Source organism: Panicum virgatum, chromosome 4K (genome assembly GCF_016808335.1).
Source record: "Panicum virgatum strain AP13 chromosome 4K, P.virgatum_v5, whole genome shotgun sequence".
Classification (NCBI taxonomy): domain Eukaryota; kingdom Viridiplantae; phylum Streptophyta; class Magnoliopsida; order Poales; family Poaceae; genus Panicum; species Panicum virgatum.
Genome location: NC_053139.1, coordinates 38,347,990 through 38,367,931, shown reverse-complemented (window position 1 = coordinate 38,367,931; position 19,942 = coordinate 38,347,990). Strand labels below are relative to the sequence as shown.

Here is a 19,942-nt window from a genome sequence, read left to right as displayed (position 1 = left end):
CGAGCGGGGCTGCAATCGGCTCTACACCCTGCACCTCGACATCGACAGGCCTCTATCCCTTGCTGCCCGTGCCGACGACAACGCCTGGAAGTGGCACGAACGCTTCGGCCACATCAACTTCAACGCCCTGCAGCAGTTGGCGAAGAAGCAGATGGTCTACGGCCTGCCAGCGATCGAGCACGCAGATCAGTTCTGCGACACTTGCGTCCTCACCAAGCAGAAGCGGACGCCATTCCCTGCTCAGGCAAAGTTCCGCGCTGAGCACGCCTCGACTTGGTTCATGGCGACATCTGTGGCCCCGTCACGCCTGCAACTCCCGGCGGCAAGAAGTATTTCTTACTGCTAGTCGACGATTATAGCCGTTTCATGTGGCTGCTTCTACTGGAAGCAAAGAGCGACGCACCAGCAGCCATAAAAAGGTTCCAGGCTGCAGCAGAACTTGAAAGCGGGAGGAAATTGAAGATCCTACGCACTGACTATGGTGGGGAGTTCACCTCCCTCGAGTTTGGTGACTACTGCGCGGCGAAGGGGGTGCAGCGCCATCACTCGGCGCCATACTCGCCACAGCAGAATGGCGTTGTGGAGCGGCGCAATCAGACCGTCATGGCGACAGCGCGCAGCCTGCTCAAGCAACGCAGCATGCCCGCCAAGTTTTGGGGAGAAGCCGTGTCAACAGCCGTGTTCCTCTTGAACCGAGCGCCAACCAAGGCGCTCAATGGCAAAACGCCATATGAGGCATGGTATGCAAGAAGCCGGCCGTAAGCTTTCTCCGCACCTTCGGGTGCTTGGCGTTCAAGAAGAAGACGCGGCCTCATCAGTCCAAGCTGGAAGATCACAGCACTGCTGTTGTCTTCATCGGCTACGAAGCTGGAACCAAGGCATACATGGTGTTTGACCCTGTGTCCCAGCGCGTCCACATCACGAGAGACGTGGTGTTCGACGAGAAGAGAGGCTGGGACTGGAGCAAGGTGGAAGAATCAGCAGATGGCGAGTGGCGGACCCAAGAGTTCACCGTCGAGTCAACCACCATGCTGTATAATGCTCCAGCACCTGCTGCTCCAACACCAATAGCAGCAGCATCACCGACTCCAACTGATGGGGGTGCAGAGCAAACAGCTCATACACCACCACCAGCGCCATCTGCAGCACCTACTGGAGAACAAGCTCCGGTGGAATTCGCCACACCACCACCTTATGCTAAAGACCAGCTTGATGCAGAGCACAGCGACACGCCTGTGCGCTTCCGCCGTCTGGACAATGTCCTCGGCGATGACGCACTACTACCCGGCATGGCGGAGCGTGAGCTGGCTGAAGGTGAGCTGCACATGGTTTTATCATTGGAACCTGCATCCTTTGCTGAAGCAGAGAAGAAGTTGGAGTGGCAGCAAGCAATGAATGAAGAAATCAGGGCAGTCGAGGAGAACAAGACATGGCGGCTTGTTGAACTCCCACCAGGACATCGGCCAATTGGGCTCCGGTGGGTTTACAAGGTGAAGAAGGATGCTGCTGGCAACATTGTTCGCCACAAGGCCCGGCTCGTCGCCAAGGGATATGTGCAGCGCGCCGGCATTGACTTCGATGAAGTGTTTGCGCCGGTAGCCCGACTTGAGTCTGTTCGGCTCTTGGTCGCTACAGCTGCACACGCCGGCTGGTCACTCCACCACCTCGACATCAAGTCGGCTTTCCTCAATGGCGAGCTCCGAGAAGAGGTCTATGTCGAGCAGCCACCGGGCTTCACCATCAAAGGCAAGGAACACCTTGTCTATCGGCTGGACAAGGCCTTGTATGGCCTACGCCAAGCACCACGCGCATGGAACATCAAACTTGATGCCAGCCTGCTGGAACTCGGTTTCAAGCAGTGTGCCACTGAACATGGCATATACACACGTGGCTGCAGAGATCAAAGGCTCCTAATAGGGATCCATGTGGATGATCTCATCATTACCGGCAGCAATCCAAGGGAGATTGAAAGATTCAAGGCAGAGATGAAGGCAAAATTCAAGATGAGTGACTTGGGACTGCTCTCCTTCTACCTTGGCATTGAAGTGAAACAGGAGAAGGACAAGATCACCCTATCTCAGTCTGCCTATGCTGCCAAGATCCTCACTGCTGGTGGAATGCAAGGCTGCAATCCCTGCATAGTGCCCATGGAGCCACGGTTCAAGCTGAGCAAGGTTAGCTCAGCACCTACAGCAGATGCAACCTTGTATAGAAGCATTGTGGGGAGCCTGCGCTACCTCACACACACTCGACCTGACATCAGCTTTGCTGTGGGCTATGTCAGTCGCTTCATGGAAGCCCCAACAGCAGAGCACCTTGCTGCTGTAAAGCGCATTCTGCGCTACCTAGCAGGAACTCTGTCCTATGGGCTCCAGTACAAGAAGGAAGAAGAAAAGAAGAACATGAAGCTGGTCGGCTACACTGATAGTGATATGGCTGGTGACATTGACACTCGCAAGAGCACGAGTGGCTGCATCTTCTTCCTCGGCAGCTGTCCTATCAGCTGGTACTCGCTGAAACAGCGAGTTGTGGCACTCTCCTCATGTGAGGCAGAGTACATTGCAGCCACATCTGCTGCCTGCCAAGGCATTTGGCTGTCAAGGCTGCTTGGGGAGCTCCAAGATGAAGAACCTGCTCCCTTTGAGCTAAGAATGGACAACAAAGCAGCAATCGAGCTGTGCAAGAATCCTGTCTTCCATGAGCGCAGCAAACACATCGACACAAGATACCACTTCATCAGGGACTGTGTTGATCAAGGGAAGACAAGGGTGAGCTACATCAACACTAAAGATCAGCTAGCTGACATCCTAACTAAGGCATTGGGAAGGATCCAATTTGAAGAGCTACACAACAAAATTGGCATGATCAAAATTGCAAAACTAGAAGAAGCCAAGACTTAGGGGGTGATTGATGAGTAAGTCTTAGCTTAAGGCACTAGCAGCATTGTATAAGCTGCACATATAATTCTGTGATGTCACCCATGACCTATATTAGTATATGAGGTCAGCAGTGACATGTAGTTTCCTTAACTAGCAAGTATATCTGCTGTCCACAGCAGAAGTAGCAGTAGTCAACTTAGATTTTAACACTTCAGGACTTGTACCGGTATAAATATGTCCCTTTGGGCTAGCAATGAAGTAAGCATTCTGCTTCTATACTTTCATTTACATCAGGTAGCTTTTCTGACAACTGTCCCCAAAATTTCTCATCACTGCGCTGGTGGAACAGCAACAGTGTCATGTGCAACATTCTGAAAAAAATTTAGAGCAACAGCTGCAACAACACAATTATTGTAGCATTCATAAATGGATTTTTGAAAAAAAAAATACTAATCCCTTAATGATCCACCTTTGGTCGGATAAATAAACACAAAGGTGTTGCATCAAACTTACACAATGAGACAAAATCCTGCTTCACAGACACAGAATAGAGAACTGAATTGCAGGTCCCTGTAACAAAAGGGGCGTGTTTTGACCAAATATGAGCTCAAAGATCCAGACGCTGCAGCAACTCCACCATGAAGAACAAATAGGCAATTATGCGACAGTTTAATCAAATCAAAATTGGCACTAGAAAGATATTGCAGAAATTGAAATACACATTACTGAAATACCCCCCATTTATTAGCAGAATATATGTTTATTAGCTCATCCGAGGTGTTTGATTACAAAACAATAGCATAGCATGATATCATACATCAGCTGTCAGGCTGGCATGCGACTTGTCTCTCTGTGTAGTGTGTGTCTCTCTGTGTAGTTCTGACATCTTCCTAGGAAGATCTTCATGAGTATACCCGAGTTCCAAGATATTCGCAGTAGTATCTGGACTCCAACATTGACCATGTCAATGACTGTAAACTGCAACATAGAAGTCTTTTACTTAATAACAGATCTGATGCATGCAGTCTATAGCCATGAAAAAAACTAACGTGTTGCAAATTAGTAATCTGACAAATAATAAAATAATTTCTGTCATGTTGGTGATTGATGCATCCTGCTAATTGTGAGTTGTTTCATTTGTGAATATTAATTCTTAAAGAGTGAAACAACACCATGGACCTAACTTGGAACAAAAGATGGAGAAGTACCTAATTACATAGCCATTTCTGCTTGTAGAGCTGCCAGTTCATCATCTTCAGCTTTACTACTCTGGGCCGATGGCCGAGAGGACTGCTGTGCAGTAGGCACACGCACTGGAGCGGTGGTAGGAGCAGTCGTGGTAGGTGCAAGCAGCTCAGCCTCCAACTCCTCCCCCTCAAGATCCGCAAGTTCAGCTTCCAGCTCATCCTATTCAAAACATAACAGGTTAGGATCCTTTTTCCTTGTTTTTGCATGCCCGAAAGCACAAATATGCATGCATGGCCATGAGCGTGACTACGTGAGCGAGAGAGATACCTCATCAAAATCAGCTGCTGCGCCCATAGGTGCTGACAGTAGATCCTGAATTTGTCTCATGTTCTCCATATTGTCATTGATTTCATCCATGGTTTTGTCAACGTCATCAATATTTCTGTAAAAGCAACACGATTTTTTAATAAAGAGGGAAAATACAGCATTTCCACAAACCAAGAAGCAGCAAAAGTGATAGCTTCTGATATCTATTGATCACCACGATAGGAGTGCACACTACAAATCAAGGTACACAAGCATAGACACTTATTGATCTAACATGTAAGCACGACTGTACTGAAGTTTGTTATCAACGCATAACCATGGAACAGTAAAAAATGTCCATATTATGTGACATTTCCAGATATGCAACCTAAAAAATCAACAAAAGTACAAAACTGTGAAGGTTTAGGTGGGTATGAACTCTCATTTCTACTACGTGAACTCTTTCTAAGACTTCCACTGTAAACATGTTTCTATTTTAATCTGTAAGTTAAGTAGACATGCTTTGTTGCATCATTTCAGTTTAAGAATCAGTGTGATAGCCCCTTGAAATAGTTAAAAAAAATGATCTTGGTCCAAGTTAATAGAGAGTGGTGCCTAAGATTCTGAGAAGATACATTCACTAAATCAGTTTAAATAACTTTTTTTAAATCCAAGAAATACTTAAAAGCACGATAATTGATTCTATAAGATCATTGCTGATGGTACATACGTTGATTTGTGCATAGCTTTCATTGCTGATGCTCCAGTTCTCAACGCATCCACAGTCTCTGTCGTAGCTTTTGCGGCTTCTAGTATAGTCATCTAGAAAGACAAGGTAAGACAAGTAAGAAACACAAGAAGCCTTAATAATCAACAATAAGGCCTAGACAGAAAACTAACTAAATGATTATGATTATTTGTGTCTTCACCTGATCATGTATCCTTAGCTGGAAATTTCCAAGCTGCTCAATTTGTTGCTCATATAACCTCTTCCTCTTCAAGCACTGTATTGCGGCTACAATGCAAAGTTCAAATCTAACAGTTAAGCCATGCTTCAACTGAAACTCATTTTGGTACAGAAGAAAGAAAACTTGTCATTTCTGATGAGTATAAAATCTGCGCCTCAATGACTTACGAGAAAACTTGTCAGTTCTAGCTAGCCTATTATAAGATTGGTTGAATATCATATGGTAAACTATTAATTACATGGTGGTATGACACGAGGTCACCAAGTATGAAACCTGGTCCATCAGCTCACTATTAATCTTACCACTAGCAGTGTCAAACTAGGAATGCAAGCAACTGAAAATTCATGAATGAGGTGGAATGGAGCAAAATAAAAATCAACACATTAAACAAAAGTAAATGAAGGGGATGGTAATTTGGAAAAACAAAAACTCCAGATTCTTGGAATTGTTATACTATACCTCTCTTATTCTTGGCTTTGGTGAAATTCTTGGCCTTCTCGACTTCAAGATTCGCCTTTTTCACTAGCAAATTTTCCTTCTTTTCCAACATTTCAAGTGTCTGAAGCATATTAAGAAAGTTAGTTTTACAGATAACAACTACAACAACAGTCTTAAGCAGGGACGTAACCAATAGGGGGACCAGGGGGAGCCATGGCCCCCCTTCATGGCTTATCTATACTATTATTATATACACATATATATACAAGGTAAACTTGTTGGACATTATTTTTGCCCTCTTTTGGTGCAAGGATGCCATTTACTGGTCCCCTCTTAGATTCACTTCTTGTTCCGTACCTGAGTGAGCTTAGGTCTTACATAGTTACACGCTTTACCGAAACAAACTCTTTATTCTGAAAGAGAGGAAGCTGCTCTAAAACCTAGAAATCATCTATAAGGAACGCAAAATAGTAAAGACATTCAGTCTTGAGTACAGCGTTGAATTGGGCTTGCAAAAACATATGCTGTTTGCATTTAACACTCCCATGCATTGAATGATTCAGAGATTGGGTTTGCCTAACCCCGAATTGGCAGCAATATTCCCTTCCCAAAAGTAAAACAAGCAGCAACCCTTGCAATCACAAAAGATTTTAGCTTCCCCAACACGTAGCGTCTAGTCACTGCTTAGAACAGAGTTAGGAATGGACAACAGGATTAATCGTCAGATAGGTTTAGATTGCCCAAAGACTGATTCAGGTAACAACTACAGAAAACTGCAACAAATCTGGTACATATCCACATGGATAGAATTTGCAAATCAACCGATCAATCCCTATGTAAGCATATAATCACAACAGAAAGCAATAGCTCATAAATTCAACCCCTGAGAAACCTAATCTGACACGGGCAAGGATATCATCCGATAGATTCACTCACCTCGTTGAGCTTGTCGAGCGAGGCCAGCGCAGTGGCCTGGCTCTGCTGCTTGGACTTCCCGAACACCCTGCCGAACACGCCCGACATCGCCGCTGCTCCCCAAGGCTCCTACCAAATCACCGCGACCCCCGATCGAAACGAATCTGCGAAGACCCAAACACAAGGGGTAAGGGCCAGCCAAAGAAACAGCTACTGGGTTGGGTATTCATCGGGCGATCTAGCAGACGGATACCTGCAGAGGGATCGAGGAGCCTCCTCTCCTCTCCTTCCTCGTCGCAACTCGCGATCCCTACTTCGTCGGCCGGCGGGGGTCGTGGTCTCCGCCGTGCGGTGCGGGGAAAAGGGTAGCGGGACGCGGAGTTGTTGCTTACCGGCCGGAGAAGGAAGATGGAGTCAGGCTGTGAGGGACTCGGCGGGATGGGTGTGCGCGTGGCAGTGGGTTGGGCCGAGTCCGGGCTTGTGTCTATTAAAAGGCCGGGCCGATCCGAATAAAATGGGCTAAAATAGGGCCTACTATCTGTTGGTTTCCAACCAAATTAGCTCAGGGAGTTCCTTCTCGAGTCTTCTTTCCCCTTGCTACAGGAGAGAGCGGCGACAGAAGAGCGATTCCTGTCTCCTCTGCCGATTCGGCCGGCGCTTCGCCTCCGGGGCCTTGCCGGCGTCGGAGTGCGAGGGGCTAGGCCGATCGGCAGCGGATCCGTGTACATCTACTAAATACTTTAAGTAGTCTAGTTACCTTTTGGGTCGTGTTTCTCCACATCGAGGAGATTTTGATGCGGTTTCTATCTCCGTGCTCGTCCTCCGCGGCAGTGGCGTCGGTTTCAGTTTGGTCGCCGTCGGTGGTGACCTCCGGTGTTGTTTCTGTTGCGGATAAGATTGGGTACGCTACTTCTACCCTATGTGCGGGTGGGGTGGATGCTATTCTTCTCCCCTCGCTAGGGTCTTTCTACCTTGAACTCGTGAGCTCGGGTTCGGGTGTCCAATTCCCCTTTTTGGGTTCTTTGTTCTCCGCCGATTGGGGCTTCCTTTTGAGGCGACAGGCGTCTGATCCCCTTCATCGCGACGAAGCTACGGCCGTTGGCCTTCCGCCGGAGTGTTGTACGCCGGAGCGTTCAGTGGTTCAAGTACATGCCATGTTTGGTGTGTCACTGATCGCGATTCAAAACTTTGAAGTTTCTTCGTCTGCTTGGGTGTCAGCTTTAAGCTTCTTCTTTGGTGCTTTTCTCTTCCACTCTGTGGCAAGGCAGAGCACCGAGAGGCAGCTCCAACCGGCGGCGACGAAGATGATACTGTGGACCTCTAATGGGTGTCAATGTAATTTTCTTTTCTTTCGGAGGTCCCTCGGTATGAGGGGTTTGGATGTAAAAGTTATGTATTAATAAACGTCCTGCTCTTTTTCTCAAAAAAAAAACCAAATTAGCTCAGTGCCTATAAGGGCCCATGCCAACTGTTTATTATTGCAATTTTTGACATTTATTATTACACTAGTTCAATGACAGTGTTGCTACGGGAGAATAAGAGCATGAGAAAACATCTAATATTAGTAATGTGTTTGTTTCGAGCCACAAGAGCATGAGAAAACATCCAATATTAGTTAGATGGTGTTTCGAGTCACATCAAGGTAAAGAGGTATTAATTTGACGTGCAAGTGTAAAGTTTTTTGCATGAAAAAAATATTATAAAGAAATGACATTTCCTAGTAGCAATATTAACTTGTATCAGTATTAACTTGTAGGTGACAAAGGCAAAAAAAAATATCATATCCTAGTAGCAGTATGAACTCTCGTAAGTGACCAACAATTGAAATCTAATCAAACAATGACTTCCACATACAGAATCTAAAGAGATACCAATGAGTGATGGTACATGTACTATAAGATGGAACAACTACGATATTATAGAGGCTTACAAGTGCAAATCTTTCAAGAAAGATGTTTAAGGGAAAAAAAGGTGTTCTAGCTTGTGCTGGTATAAACAATGTCTGGAACAAACAAATATTATATTTATTTCTAATTATATATGAACAACTAATATTTAATTTCCTCGAGTATTGCTATCATTTCCCTTGGTATGCGGGACCCACATGCCATTTTCATTTTTCCTTGTTTTTCTTCATTGCTCAATCACAATCCGTCCATGGTGTGTACTACTTTTTCTCTCCCTCTATTCCATCTCGATCTCACTTCTGAATTCAGACATTATGTGATTGATTGAATAATTTGCATCCGTTTGTATTGTTGTTGTATGCTATCAGGATGTTTAGCTATGAAGAATGTAGGCATTATTGTATTAAGTGTATAATGGGATCTTTGTAGCTATGTTATTGTAAATCTACTTATTATGTACCGTATTGTTATCAAATTGCTATTAGATTATAGTGGATTGTGCTCCCTGTTTTAAAAAATGTTTTAAAACTACGTTTAATCTTGATTAAACTCTAAACTTTGGCCTAGCGTTGCGTTTAATTACAGTGTCGTTTAATTACAAAAGACGTTTAATCTATGTTTAATCACAAAAAACTCTAAACCATAGGCTAGCGTTCACCTAGCGTCTAGCGTTTTTTAAAACCTTGATTGTGCTTTAATTTTTTTTATCAGCACTAGCTTAGTTTCAAATCCTAAGTCCGCCACTGGATGCTCTCTTTAATATCAGCTCATAGTTACCTATTTCAAATAGGCATAATTTTAGTTTACCTATTTTATGTTAAAATATCTAGAAACATTACAGCTACAAAATCAATATGGCACGTAAACAGTTCGAAATATGTCTAATTGTACATTCTCGTGCACTAATAAGCATAATTTTAGTTTACCTATTTGTTTTAAAGTATCTAAAACAAATTAAAATATACATTGTATTTTAAAATAGTGGGTGCATCTCATCTAAATCAGCACCCTTGGAAGTTTAGTCACGCATTGACATTGCCAGTTTTCAAATTCCCCCTAATCTTAGAGGACCGATGGCAACATGTCAACTAAGCATAACTCACTAACTTGGTTGGTTAGATTTCGTATAATGGAACTTGCTCGGCCGAGTTCAAGTCACCAACTAAAGGGTTGCTCGCATTTTTTCCCCTAATTATGGCTTTAGTTGTTGGCGACTTGTCCATCGACAACAAGGCATATGTGGCTATCTCCTCATCAATTATCTCAAAATATATTGGCTCAGTTTCTAAAAGGTGCTATGTTGCCTTAGACTCTTAAAGATGCTCATGGACCAGGTTTCAACTATGTTGCCAGGGTAGCTGACATGTGGGGCATCGCCACGTCGTCATCCACATCAACAGCCACGATGTCAAAAACCACCGTTCAATTTTCAAAACCGCTTGAGGGGTTATTTGACTAGTTTTGGATAGTTGAGGGGGTAGAATAGCTGGTTTTGTAGTTCATGGGGTGAAGTGTTCCACCCTTCATGGTTGAGGGGGTGATGTAGACTTTTTCTAAATAATAATTGGTTGCTGGAGTATACCACCGTCACTACACCAAAATACATTGTTAGGTATGGAACAGGCCCCACATCATGCAAATCTAGATGTGATGCTAGCCGTTGGGATATCCGGCTTGCCCGCGCAACGCGGCTAAAAATCCCCCCTCGCCCGTCGGCAACTACTGCCTCAATGTTTAGCCCTTCTTCCCCACGCCACTAGCAACTCTTGACATCCGCTTCCCCTCTCTCTCATCTCTGTTTCTCATTTGTTCGTGGCTTCACCGTCCTTCACGCTTCTACCTCGACGACATGTCGCTCCTTGTCCACACGTGGGGCGGCATCTCATCCCAGCGTGTAGGCGTAGCACCACAGCCCTAGCTTGCACACGGCATAACACTTAGGTGCTCCCCCTGGCCTTTCCTGCATAGGTTGGGCAACAGAACGTCGTCTACATGTATGTAGGAGCGCCCGTGCAACACGCTAACAACGCAGGCGGGCACAACGTCATCATCCTTCCCATCTCGGATCAATCGGACATAAGGGCATTGACATTCATTTTAAGTTATCTGAAGAGAATTTGTTGAAAATAGCAATGCATATTTGTGAGAAGATTCTAGAAGATCCAAGAGTATGCATGAATCATAGTTGTCATGCTTGATGGTGAAATGTGGAATACTCTAGATACTAGATATTTATATATTTTAATAAGCATCAGAACAATTCTAGAGTTAGATATTTTATAAAGAAATCCGTCGAAGATTGACATATGGTAAAACCATATGAGCCATGGAGTTCTATAAATAGTTTTCATGTAGTATAGTAGTGTAATGATAGAGTAGCCACATAAAGAGGGTAAGAGTCTTGTGTTGTACTATGTTATGGTGAATAAAGATAACTCCTATATTGGTGTCTAGGTGAAAGTTTTCTTGCTGCAGTGTGGGTATAGAGTCCGCAAAAGAAATGATATCACACTACTTTGGTACCGCTTCTCGAAAATCAGTGTCAATGTTAGGGTTGGGGCACCACTGTTCTCAACATTATATGGTTGCTGCTACTTATTTTGTTTTGACAGCCAGTCACCGCATCACTACCGCTTCCAAATAAAAGAATAACCAGTCATGACATAACAATACGTACAACCATGAATTACATACGAGAACATGTCATGCAGAAATAGCATTTCATAAGAGTAAGCTCTGCCTACAGAGTTAAATCGACCACACAGAGCTACATGTATTTATGTTGCATCCTCTCCGGTATGTTCTACCATGCAGACAACGTCAGTTTCCCATCAGATGTGTATGTAGTCCCACCAGATACATTGTATCTACATTACACTTTTAGAGAAGCATTGTATCAAAAATACTAAGGTAGTGAATACCCGAAACATCGAACTAGTGAAGATATAGCCTATCAAGAATGCTGGGAGTAGTCCACTATCGAGAACGTCGGGAGTAGTCCACAATACGGCTTTAGATGTTGCCGTTAGAAAACACCAGAAGTAGTCTAAATCACATCATTTGTATATATACAAGGTTATGTCTCAATGAGATACAAGTTCTGCATTCGGCAAGCTAAGGATTGAATGCAAACAAGAACACGAAACACTAACCCAAAGCTCTGTACTTGCACGAGAGGTGGTAGTCTATCTTCTGGACTTCCCTCAATGCGAATACTATGTGGCACATGTGGTAAGTAATGGAGCAATCAAGGAGCTTAATCTCACGCCGAAGTGGAGCAGCGTCTTCATAAGGCATGCCCTCAACAACATCCTCGATGCGCTCACGGTAAAGAATAAGCTCCTTGATTTGCTGAACATCATGATCCTCCTCCAATATCTTCAGATCCTCAACCTTTATGGTGAAAGATTTAATAATATGCATTGAACAAGATATGATATAAAATGGCATGACCAAATTGGATATTGATCTATCATAACTAATGGATGCAAGGCATATCTTAACAACAGAAATAAGAACAACAAACAAAAGTGCAGATCCCTCATCTGATAGAAGAAGGTTGGTGACCATGTTAAAGCACCACTTTCTATTTAAGTCTTTGTATCATGTTATAGAATATTCACTAAAATAAACTTGCATCGGTGTCTTAAAGTGTTAAGAGTCTTTTAAGATGTCTTAAGAGTTTAGCAGCATATTCTCTAGAATATGGCCCTGATTGGTTCCTGCTAGAAACCTAGCGCGCATGTTTCCCGAGAGAAGAATTTCGCATGCTTGGAGTATTAAATGAAATTTATTTGCAAAACCTTTTTAAGGATGGGTGTAACTTTTCGCGACAAATCTAATGACGGTAATTAATCGATGATTGGCTATAGTGATGCTACAGTAATCATTCTCTAATCACGCGCTTAAAGTCCTCATTAGATTCCTCATGGTTCCTAGCGCAGGGGGTTTTGAAGTTGATTTTGTAAACTGACTTTATTTAACCTCGTAATTAGCAGTCAAAATAGTACTATTCCTAGCCCAGGAACTAACCAAACAAGGCCTATGTTGTCTAGCGGTACATATATGTATCAAGACTGTCTATTGGACCTCTTTGAATGAAATCAAACCCATTTTGGGCCAAGAATTGGTATCAGAGTCTAGGGTTTCTTTCTTCTCTCCCACATGCTCTTCCCTTCTGTCACGACTCCACCCCGCCACCACCCCTACCTCTACCCATGTGCCTCCCCTGCTTCCACCCCGGTGGCACCTCCACCCGACACGCTTCCCCTTTCCCCTCTTCCTAGGCGCAATATGCGCGCGCATCGGAGTAGAGCTCGCGGCACGGCGACGCGAGCAGAGGTGGAGCAGAGCTTCTCGCCGCCTCCGCTCACTATGCGGCACTGCACGACCAGAGGTGTGAGCAACTCAGGTCTGGTGGCGGACAGCCAGAAGGCGTGCGTGCGGGCGGAGATCCGGCTTGGCTCGAGGCTGAGCACGTGGGTTAACCGGCGGCAGCTGCGCATGGGTGCAGGAGGCACGCGGGTGCAAGAGGAGCAGGTGGCATGCGCGGGAGCAGCGCGGCGTGAAGGAGCAGCAGCTGCTGCTGCACTAACGTATGGAGTAGCGTGGGCGGCCGGTGAATCCGGCAGCTAGGCGGCTTCTCCTTCCTCCACTGTACTTGCTTTATTCTCTTCTCCGACCATGGCCTCTGTTGCATCGAGCCACGGCTCCCACCACAGCTCTGTCTCGCCAAGCACGAGGCGCCAACGCGAAGAGGATGCACAGAGCGGCTGCAGCATGAGACTCGCGAGGTCGAGGAGGAGGCCAAGCGGATGGTTGTGGAGGTTGCAGCAGCCCGACGATGCGACGGCCAGCACACGGGGGAAGTAGAGGCGTGCGAGACCCATGTCGTGGAAGCCTGGTGGGCCGTGCTTCGTGCGGTGGAGGCCGGCGCCGGTGATGACAACTGTGTCCTAGAGTTCGAGAGGCATCGGCGTCGCTCTCCACCCCTGGAGATGCGTCGGCAAATCTCTCCCTCCCCAGAGCAGCGGTGGTGATCCTCTCCACATCCGAAGCAGTGTCATCGAGCCTCTCCATCGCCGGAGCGGCCTTAGCGTTGCCCCAGGTAGTGGGGTAGATCCCCCCTCATGGAGACAGTCTTCAAGGTCTCCGGTTGTGGCACGTCGTGGCTAGTGCTTACGGAGACGAACTACGTCGACTGGAGGTCGGTCATTGTGACATACCGGCCTAGGGCTTAATAGGATTAATAGGATACTCATACCAATAAGTTGCAACTTCTTTTCCGGAAGCCGGTCTCGAAAGAACTCTGAAGTTAAGCGTGCTTGGCCCGGAGCAATTTCGGGATAGGTGACCAACCGGGAAATACTTCCCGGGTGCGCACGAGTGAGGACAAAGTGTACAGAAAAGACATATGTTGGTCTGTTAGGATAGTCTGTGTCCTAGTTAAGCTGCCAGATGTAAGCTGGCCCGGCCACGGGGAGGCGGGACATTACAGAATGGTATCAGAGCCGACTCTCGCGGTTCACAGGAACGTACGGGCGTAAGTGTGCGGGCATGAGCACGGGTGTGTGGGGGCGCAGATGCCACCGGCATGTACACAGGGGCGTGGCGGGTCAGTGCGCGGGCATCTGGGATGCGCCGTTGGCACTGGACGCACGGACATGGCACAGGGATCGTTGGCATTGGACGCACGGACATGGCACATGGGCTGCTGTCACTGGATGTACGGGACGTGGCCAAGAGAGGACGTTCCTGGCTTGGGATTGACCGACGAGGACGTCGGTCTCTTAAGGGGGTGAGTATGTGACACCCCGGCCTAGGGCTTAATAGGATAATCATACCAACAAGTTGTAACTTCTTTTCCGAAAGCCGGTCTCGAAAAAACTCCGAAGTTGAGCATGCTTGGCCCGGAGCAATTTCGGGATGGATGACCGACCGGGAAATACTTTCCGGGTGCGCACAAGTGAGGACAAAGTGTACAGAAAAGACATATATTGGTCTGTGAGGATAGTCTGTGTCCTAATTAAGCTGCCAGATGTAAGCGGGCCCGGCCTCGGGGAGGTGGGATGTTACAGTCATGAAGGTCAAGTTTCAGGCATGACAGATGTAGGATGCTGACGAAGGTACATCCGGGTACCTCCCAGCCGAGTAGTTATCTCCCGACTGGGTGCCTACTCGGCCAGGACCACTCTGCATGACTACCCGGCGGATAGGCACTCGGCTGGACGTCGGAAGGTTCCTCCGAGGATCAGGATCAAGGCGCGGATATGTATTCCGGATATCTAGGGATCTAAACCGACCTGATTCCATGTAACAACCCGAGTAGATGTCTTTCCTTACTTGTAACCCACGGCACCTGGCCTATAAAGGCACCGTGAGGGGACCCATAGAATGCATCTAATCTAGCATCAATCATCTCATCGTCAAGCTCAATACATACAACACAGGACGTAGGGTATTACGCTCCCGAGCGGCCCGAACTTGTCTAAACCCTAGCATCAACTCGCAACCATCTAGTTCTTGGCTTCGGAATCCCCTCTTCACCTACAAATCTACCGCCGGGCATACCCCTGGTGGACTTGCCGGATAAGCAATCCGACAATTGGCGCGCCAGGTAGGGGAGATTTCACAGGAGTCCTTGCAGCGAGCTCGATGGCAGCAAGATCTGGCGTCTTCTTCTCCGCCAACGTCGAGCATCCAGATGGAGGCCGCCGCCGGATTGGCCTTCACCTTTGGTAGTTTCCCGAAAACTACTGTTCCTCGGAACCCACCCACCAACCCCTCGATCACCGACAGCGGCAACTCCACCAGTGTCAAATCCGATCTGATGGCTCAAAGCTCCATCATTCGCCGAGTTTCCGAACTTGACATCAATGAACCTCCGATCGTTCGCCTGAGGGCAACGCGTCGGACGGTCATCTGCAACAACGATCTAATCTCCGGAATAGATCGTGTCACCAAGTCCCTTGCCGATTGCATTCAACTCAGCGAGACAGTGCTGGGTCGTCCAGGCGGTTCGGCTGTCCTCCCGCACGGGCTCCGCAATCTACTCGGATCATATCCGAGTACGTATGGGTAACCTGCGCATCACCGAGTTGGACCAGTCCGACTCGGATCAGATCTAATCTGATCCGCCCTCATCTATTGAGGTTGGGTATCAGGCGGTCGTCTTCACCCTCCCACCCAACCGCAACAACCCCGACGGTCGGCGCCAAATCTCGGTCGTCTCGGTGGACTCCGAATCCTTCACCAGCGAGGACGACCAACAGAGGGCGGAACGTCTTCACCGCAACGGCCTCCGCGCCGACCGTCGAGCCAACAAGTGAGTCATCTTCCAGGCCGAGGAGATCTCGATAACGATGAGCGTCGCAACCCAGGGTTGCACGGAGGTGTCCATCGCCGCCAAGGCCCAGGAACCTCGAAAACGAGTTCGTCCTGGATTACGACGGTCATCAAGTCTTCGCCACGCCATCCGCCAACATGGCCGCCGTCCTCCAGGTATTCGAGGGACTATCCCAAACTCCCGAGATTGCAAAAGCTAGTGCTCGCCTGCATGTTGCAGCAACCCAGGCCCAGAGCCTGAGAAGGGAGTACTCCAACCACCGGGGGCAATCAAACTCCAACTGCTCGGTGCGTCCTCATCGCCGTGATGAAGAGGTCGACCAGCCCGACCTTCGCGACCGTCTCGCCCGCTGAGATCTTCGACCCCGCATCGACAACCGTCATCGCCAACGGGACAACGATGAGCGGGAACGACGCCACCATTACGACAACGAGCATGGTGCACCCGACCGCATCCGCAACAACCGCGATCGCCGACTCCGAAATGACGACTACGACCTGGCGGATGACTTGGATGGCTTCTCCGCCTTCTCCGACAGGTTGCGAGCCATCCAGTGGCCTGCGACCTTCAAGCCGGTCGGCATCGAAAAATTCGATGGCGAGTCCGACGCCAAGACATGGCTGCGCACCTACTCCATCGCCGTCCAAGCGGCGGCAAACGGCAACAACGACATCATGGTGGCATACTCCCCGGTGATGATGAGCCGGCAAGCACATAACTGGCTCGAGCCTCTTCCTGCCGGCTCGATCAATAGCTGGCAGGACCTCTGCACCGCCTTTGTCCAGTACTACCAAGCAGCCTGCCCGGGCCCCAAAACCAGATGGGATCTGGGCAGCGTTACGCAACGGCCTTCCGAATCTCTGCGTGATTACATCAAAAGGTACTTTGCTAACCGTAATACAATTACGGAAGTTGATGACAGTGACGTGATCTACCACTTCCACCAAGGCCTCCATAGCATTGACCTATGGAGAAAGATGTTTGAGTCCAACCCCAAGACCATCTCCGACATGATGGCCATCGTCAACAAGCACGCCGACATGGAGGACGCCGAGCGCACACATCGCCGCCACAAGGATCGCCGCGAGCCCGCCGATCGTCCCCGCCAAAGGGACGACAACCCGGCTCCCCCAAGCGGGGATCGTCCACCACGTCATGGCAAGAACCGTGACTGCGCCGAGTCATCCAAGGCCTGCGATCACAAGCACAGCCCCGACAACACCGTCGTCGTCGCCGACCGGCCTCAGCAATGTACTTCCCTCGACCAGGAGGAGCTTGACAGGCTCCTCGACTCCAAGTGCCCCTGACACAAAGACGCCAACCACACCGTGCGAGAATGTCGTGCCCTCTCCAACAGCGTCGCTCCAGAGGAACCCAAGTGGCCCAGGCTCGATGACCGTAAAAGGCCGGGTAGCTCCAGAAGGGCAACAGGTCACCCGACACCTTCCAGGAGGAGCAACGGGTGGTTAATATGATCTTCGGAGGCTCCAGTGCCCCATCCTGCAAGCGCAGCATCAAGCTGCACAATCGCGAAATCAACTCGGTGTTCAGGCACCCGGTTGAACCTCTTCGCTGGTCGGAAATCCCCATTACCTTCGACCGATGCGACCACTGGGTTCACCTGCCCAGGCCAGGTGCTTACCCGCTCGTGGTCAACCCAATGATACGCCAGATCCGTCTGGCTAGGGTACTCATTGATGGGGGCAGCACCCTCAATATCATCTTCGCCAAGACTCTGGAGGACATAGGCTTCGACATGACCAAGCTGGTTCCTTCAGACCAGGCCTTCTACGGCATCATCCCGGGTGCAGGCTCAACTCCGGTTGGCAAGGTCACCCTCCCCGTCACCTTCGGCACCCGGGACAACTACCGCACGGAGTCCATCATCTTCGAGGTGGCCCCGTTCGAGACTTCCTACCATGTTATACTGGGGAGACCAGCTCTCGCCAAGTTCATGGCGATCCCCAACCACACATATCTTCCCTTGAAGATGCCGGCTCCAAACGGAGTCCTTTCCATCCACGGCGACATCCAGATGTCTCACTCCTGCGAGACGGAGAACATCAACACCACCTAGGCCTTGGAGAGAAGCAACAACCAGGCCATGGTCGCTCAGGCGGCAAAGGCCCTCACAATGGACCAGCTCTAGAAGCCGCCCAACAACTCGGCGCCAGAGTCCCAGCTGCACCCCGACAGTTAGACAAAGGCGATCGTCCTCAGCGACAATCACCCCGACAAGACAGCCTTGATCAGGGCCGACCTCGACTCCGCATAGGAACTCGTGCTCACCTCTTTCCTCCGCGCCAACTAGGACATCTTCGCAAGGAAGCCTTCTGACATGACAGGCGTACCAAGGGAGGAGGCTGAGCACTCCTTGGATCTCAACGAGAAGGTGCGACCCGTCAAGTAGCGGCTGCATCGCTTTGCTCAAGATCGAAAGGAGGCCATTAGGGTAGAGGTAACCCGGCTCTTAGCCGCTGGTTTTATCCGAGAAGTCACACATCCAGAATGGCTGGCAAACCCAGTCCTTGTAAAAAAGAAAAATGGCGAATGGAGAATTTGTGTTGATTATACGGATCTCAACAAGCACTGCCCTAAAGACCCTTTTCCTCTCCCGCGCATCGACCAGGTTGTTGACTCAACAGCCGGGTGCGCGCTTCTCTCTTTTCTTGATTGCTACTCTGGCTACCATCAGATTGCCTTGAAGAAGTCGGATCAAGAGAAGACATCATTCATCACGCCCTTTGGGGGGTACTGCTACAACACCATGACGTTTGGCCTCAAGAATGCAAGTGCCACCTATCAGAAGGCCATCCAGAAATGCCTCCAGGGGCAGATTGGGCGCAACGCCGAGGCTTACGTGGATGACGTCGTCATCAAGACTAGGTCCAGTGATCAGTTCATTGCCGACCTACAAGAAACATTTGAAAATCTCAGGAGATTCAAATGGAAGCTCAACCCCACCAAATACGTCTTCGGTGTCCCGGCAGGCAAACTACTCGGCTTCATCATAAGCAGCCGGGGAATCGAAGCCAACTCAACAAAGATCAACGCTATCAGATTCATGAAGCCACCCAGGTGCAAGAAGGATCTGATGAAGCTTACAGGGTGCATGGCCGCCTTGAGTCGGTTCATCAGTCGACTCGGTGACAGAGGCCTGCCCTTCTTCAAACTTCTCAGGAAGTCGAATAAATTCGAGTGGAATGAGGAAGCCGCCGCAGCCTTCTAGCAGCTAAAGGATTTCCTCACAACTCCACTAGTCTTAACAGCTCCAGAAGACGGAGTTACGCTACTCCTATATATCGCGGCAACTACGCACGTGGTCAGCACTGCCCTGGTTGTCGAACGAGACGAGCCGGGCCATGTCTACAAAGTATAACGACCCGTCTACTTCATCAGTGAAGTACTCGGCGAGTCCAAGCTGTGATATCCTCAGGTGCAGAAACTCCTCTACGCGATCCTCATCACGTCCAAGAAGTTGTGCCACTACTTCCAGGCACACAATGTCAAGGTGGTTTCCTCCTTCCCCCTCGGTGACATACTTCAAAACAGGGACGCCAATGGCCGAGTCGTCAAGTGGTCGGTGGAGCTAGGAGCCCTCTCCATCGAATTTCTCCTCCGCTCCACCATCAAGTCACAAGCCCTGGCAGACTTTATCGCCGAGTGGACCGAGATTCAGGATCCACCACCTGACGAGCGACCCGAGCACTGGGTCATGTACTTCGATGGCGCCCTCAACCTCATCTCCCCGAGAGGTGAGTAACTAAAATATGTCCTGCAGCTACTCTTCAAGACCACCAATAAGGCGGCCGAGTATGAGGCCCTCATCCATGGTGGGACCCCTGAAAACAGCGCAAGGCGGCTACACCTTCATATTCGTCGCCATCGATAAGTTCACCAAGTGGATCGAGGTGAAGCCGGTCTCCGCCACGACAGCAGCCAAGGCAGCCGAGTTCATCCAGGAGATAACGCACAGGTTCGGAGTGCCCAATTGGA

At 48.7% G+C, this 19,942-nt stretch overlaps 1 protein-coding gene across 1 annotated transcript; it reads right to left on the bottom strand.

The window, feature by feature from the left end:
* Positions 1–3,595: 3,595 nt before the first annotated feature.
* LOC120703883 (vacuolar protein sorting-associated protein 32 homolog 2-like) lies at positions 3,596–7,128 on the bottom strand. Its single transcript, XM_039988085.1, has 8 exons — positions 6,948–7,128; positions 6,716–6,858; positions 5,801–5,900; positions 5,303–5,388; positions 5,104–5,195; positions 4,395–4,509; positions 4,088–4,286; positions 3,596–3,857 (listed from the first exon to the last, which is right to left on the bottom strand). Exons 2-7 carry the CDS (start codon positions 6,800–6,802, stop codon positions 4,092–4,094), a joined length of 675 nt encoding a protein of 224 aa, XP_039844019.1. The 5' UTR covers positions 6,803–6,858; positions 6,948–7,128; the 3' UTR covers positions 3,596–3,857; positions 4,088–4,091.
* Between the last annotated feature and the right edge of the window lie 12,814 nt (positions 7,129–19,942).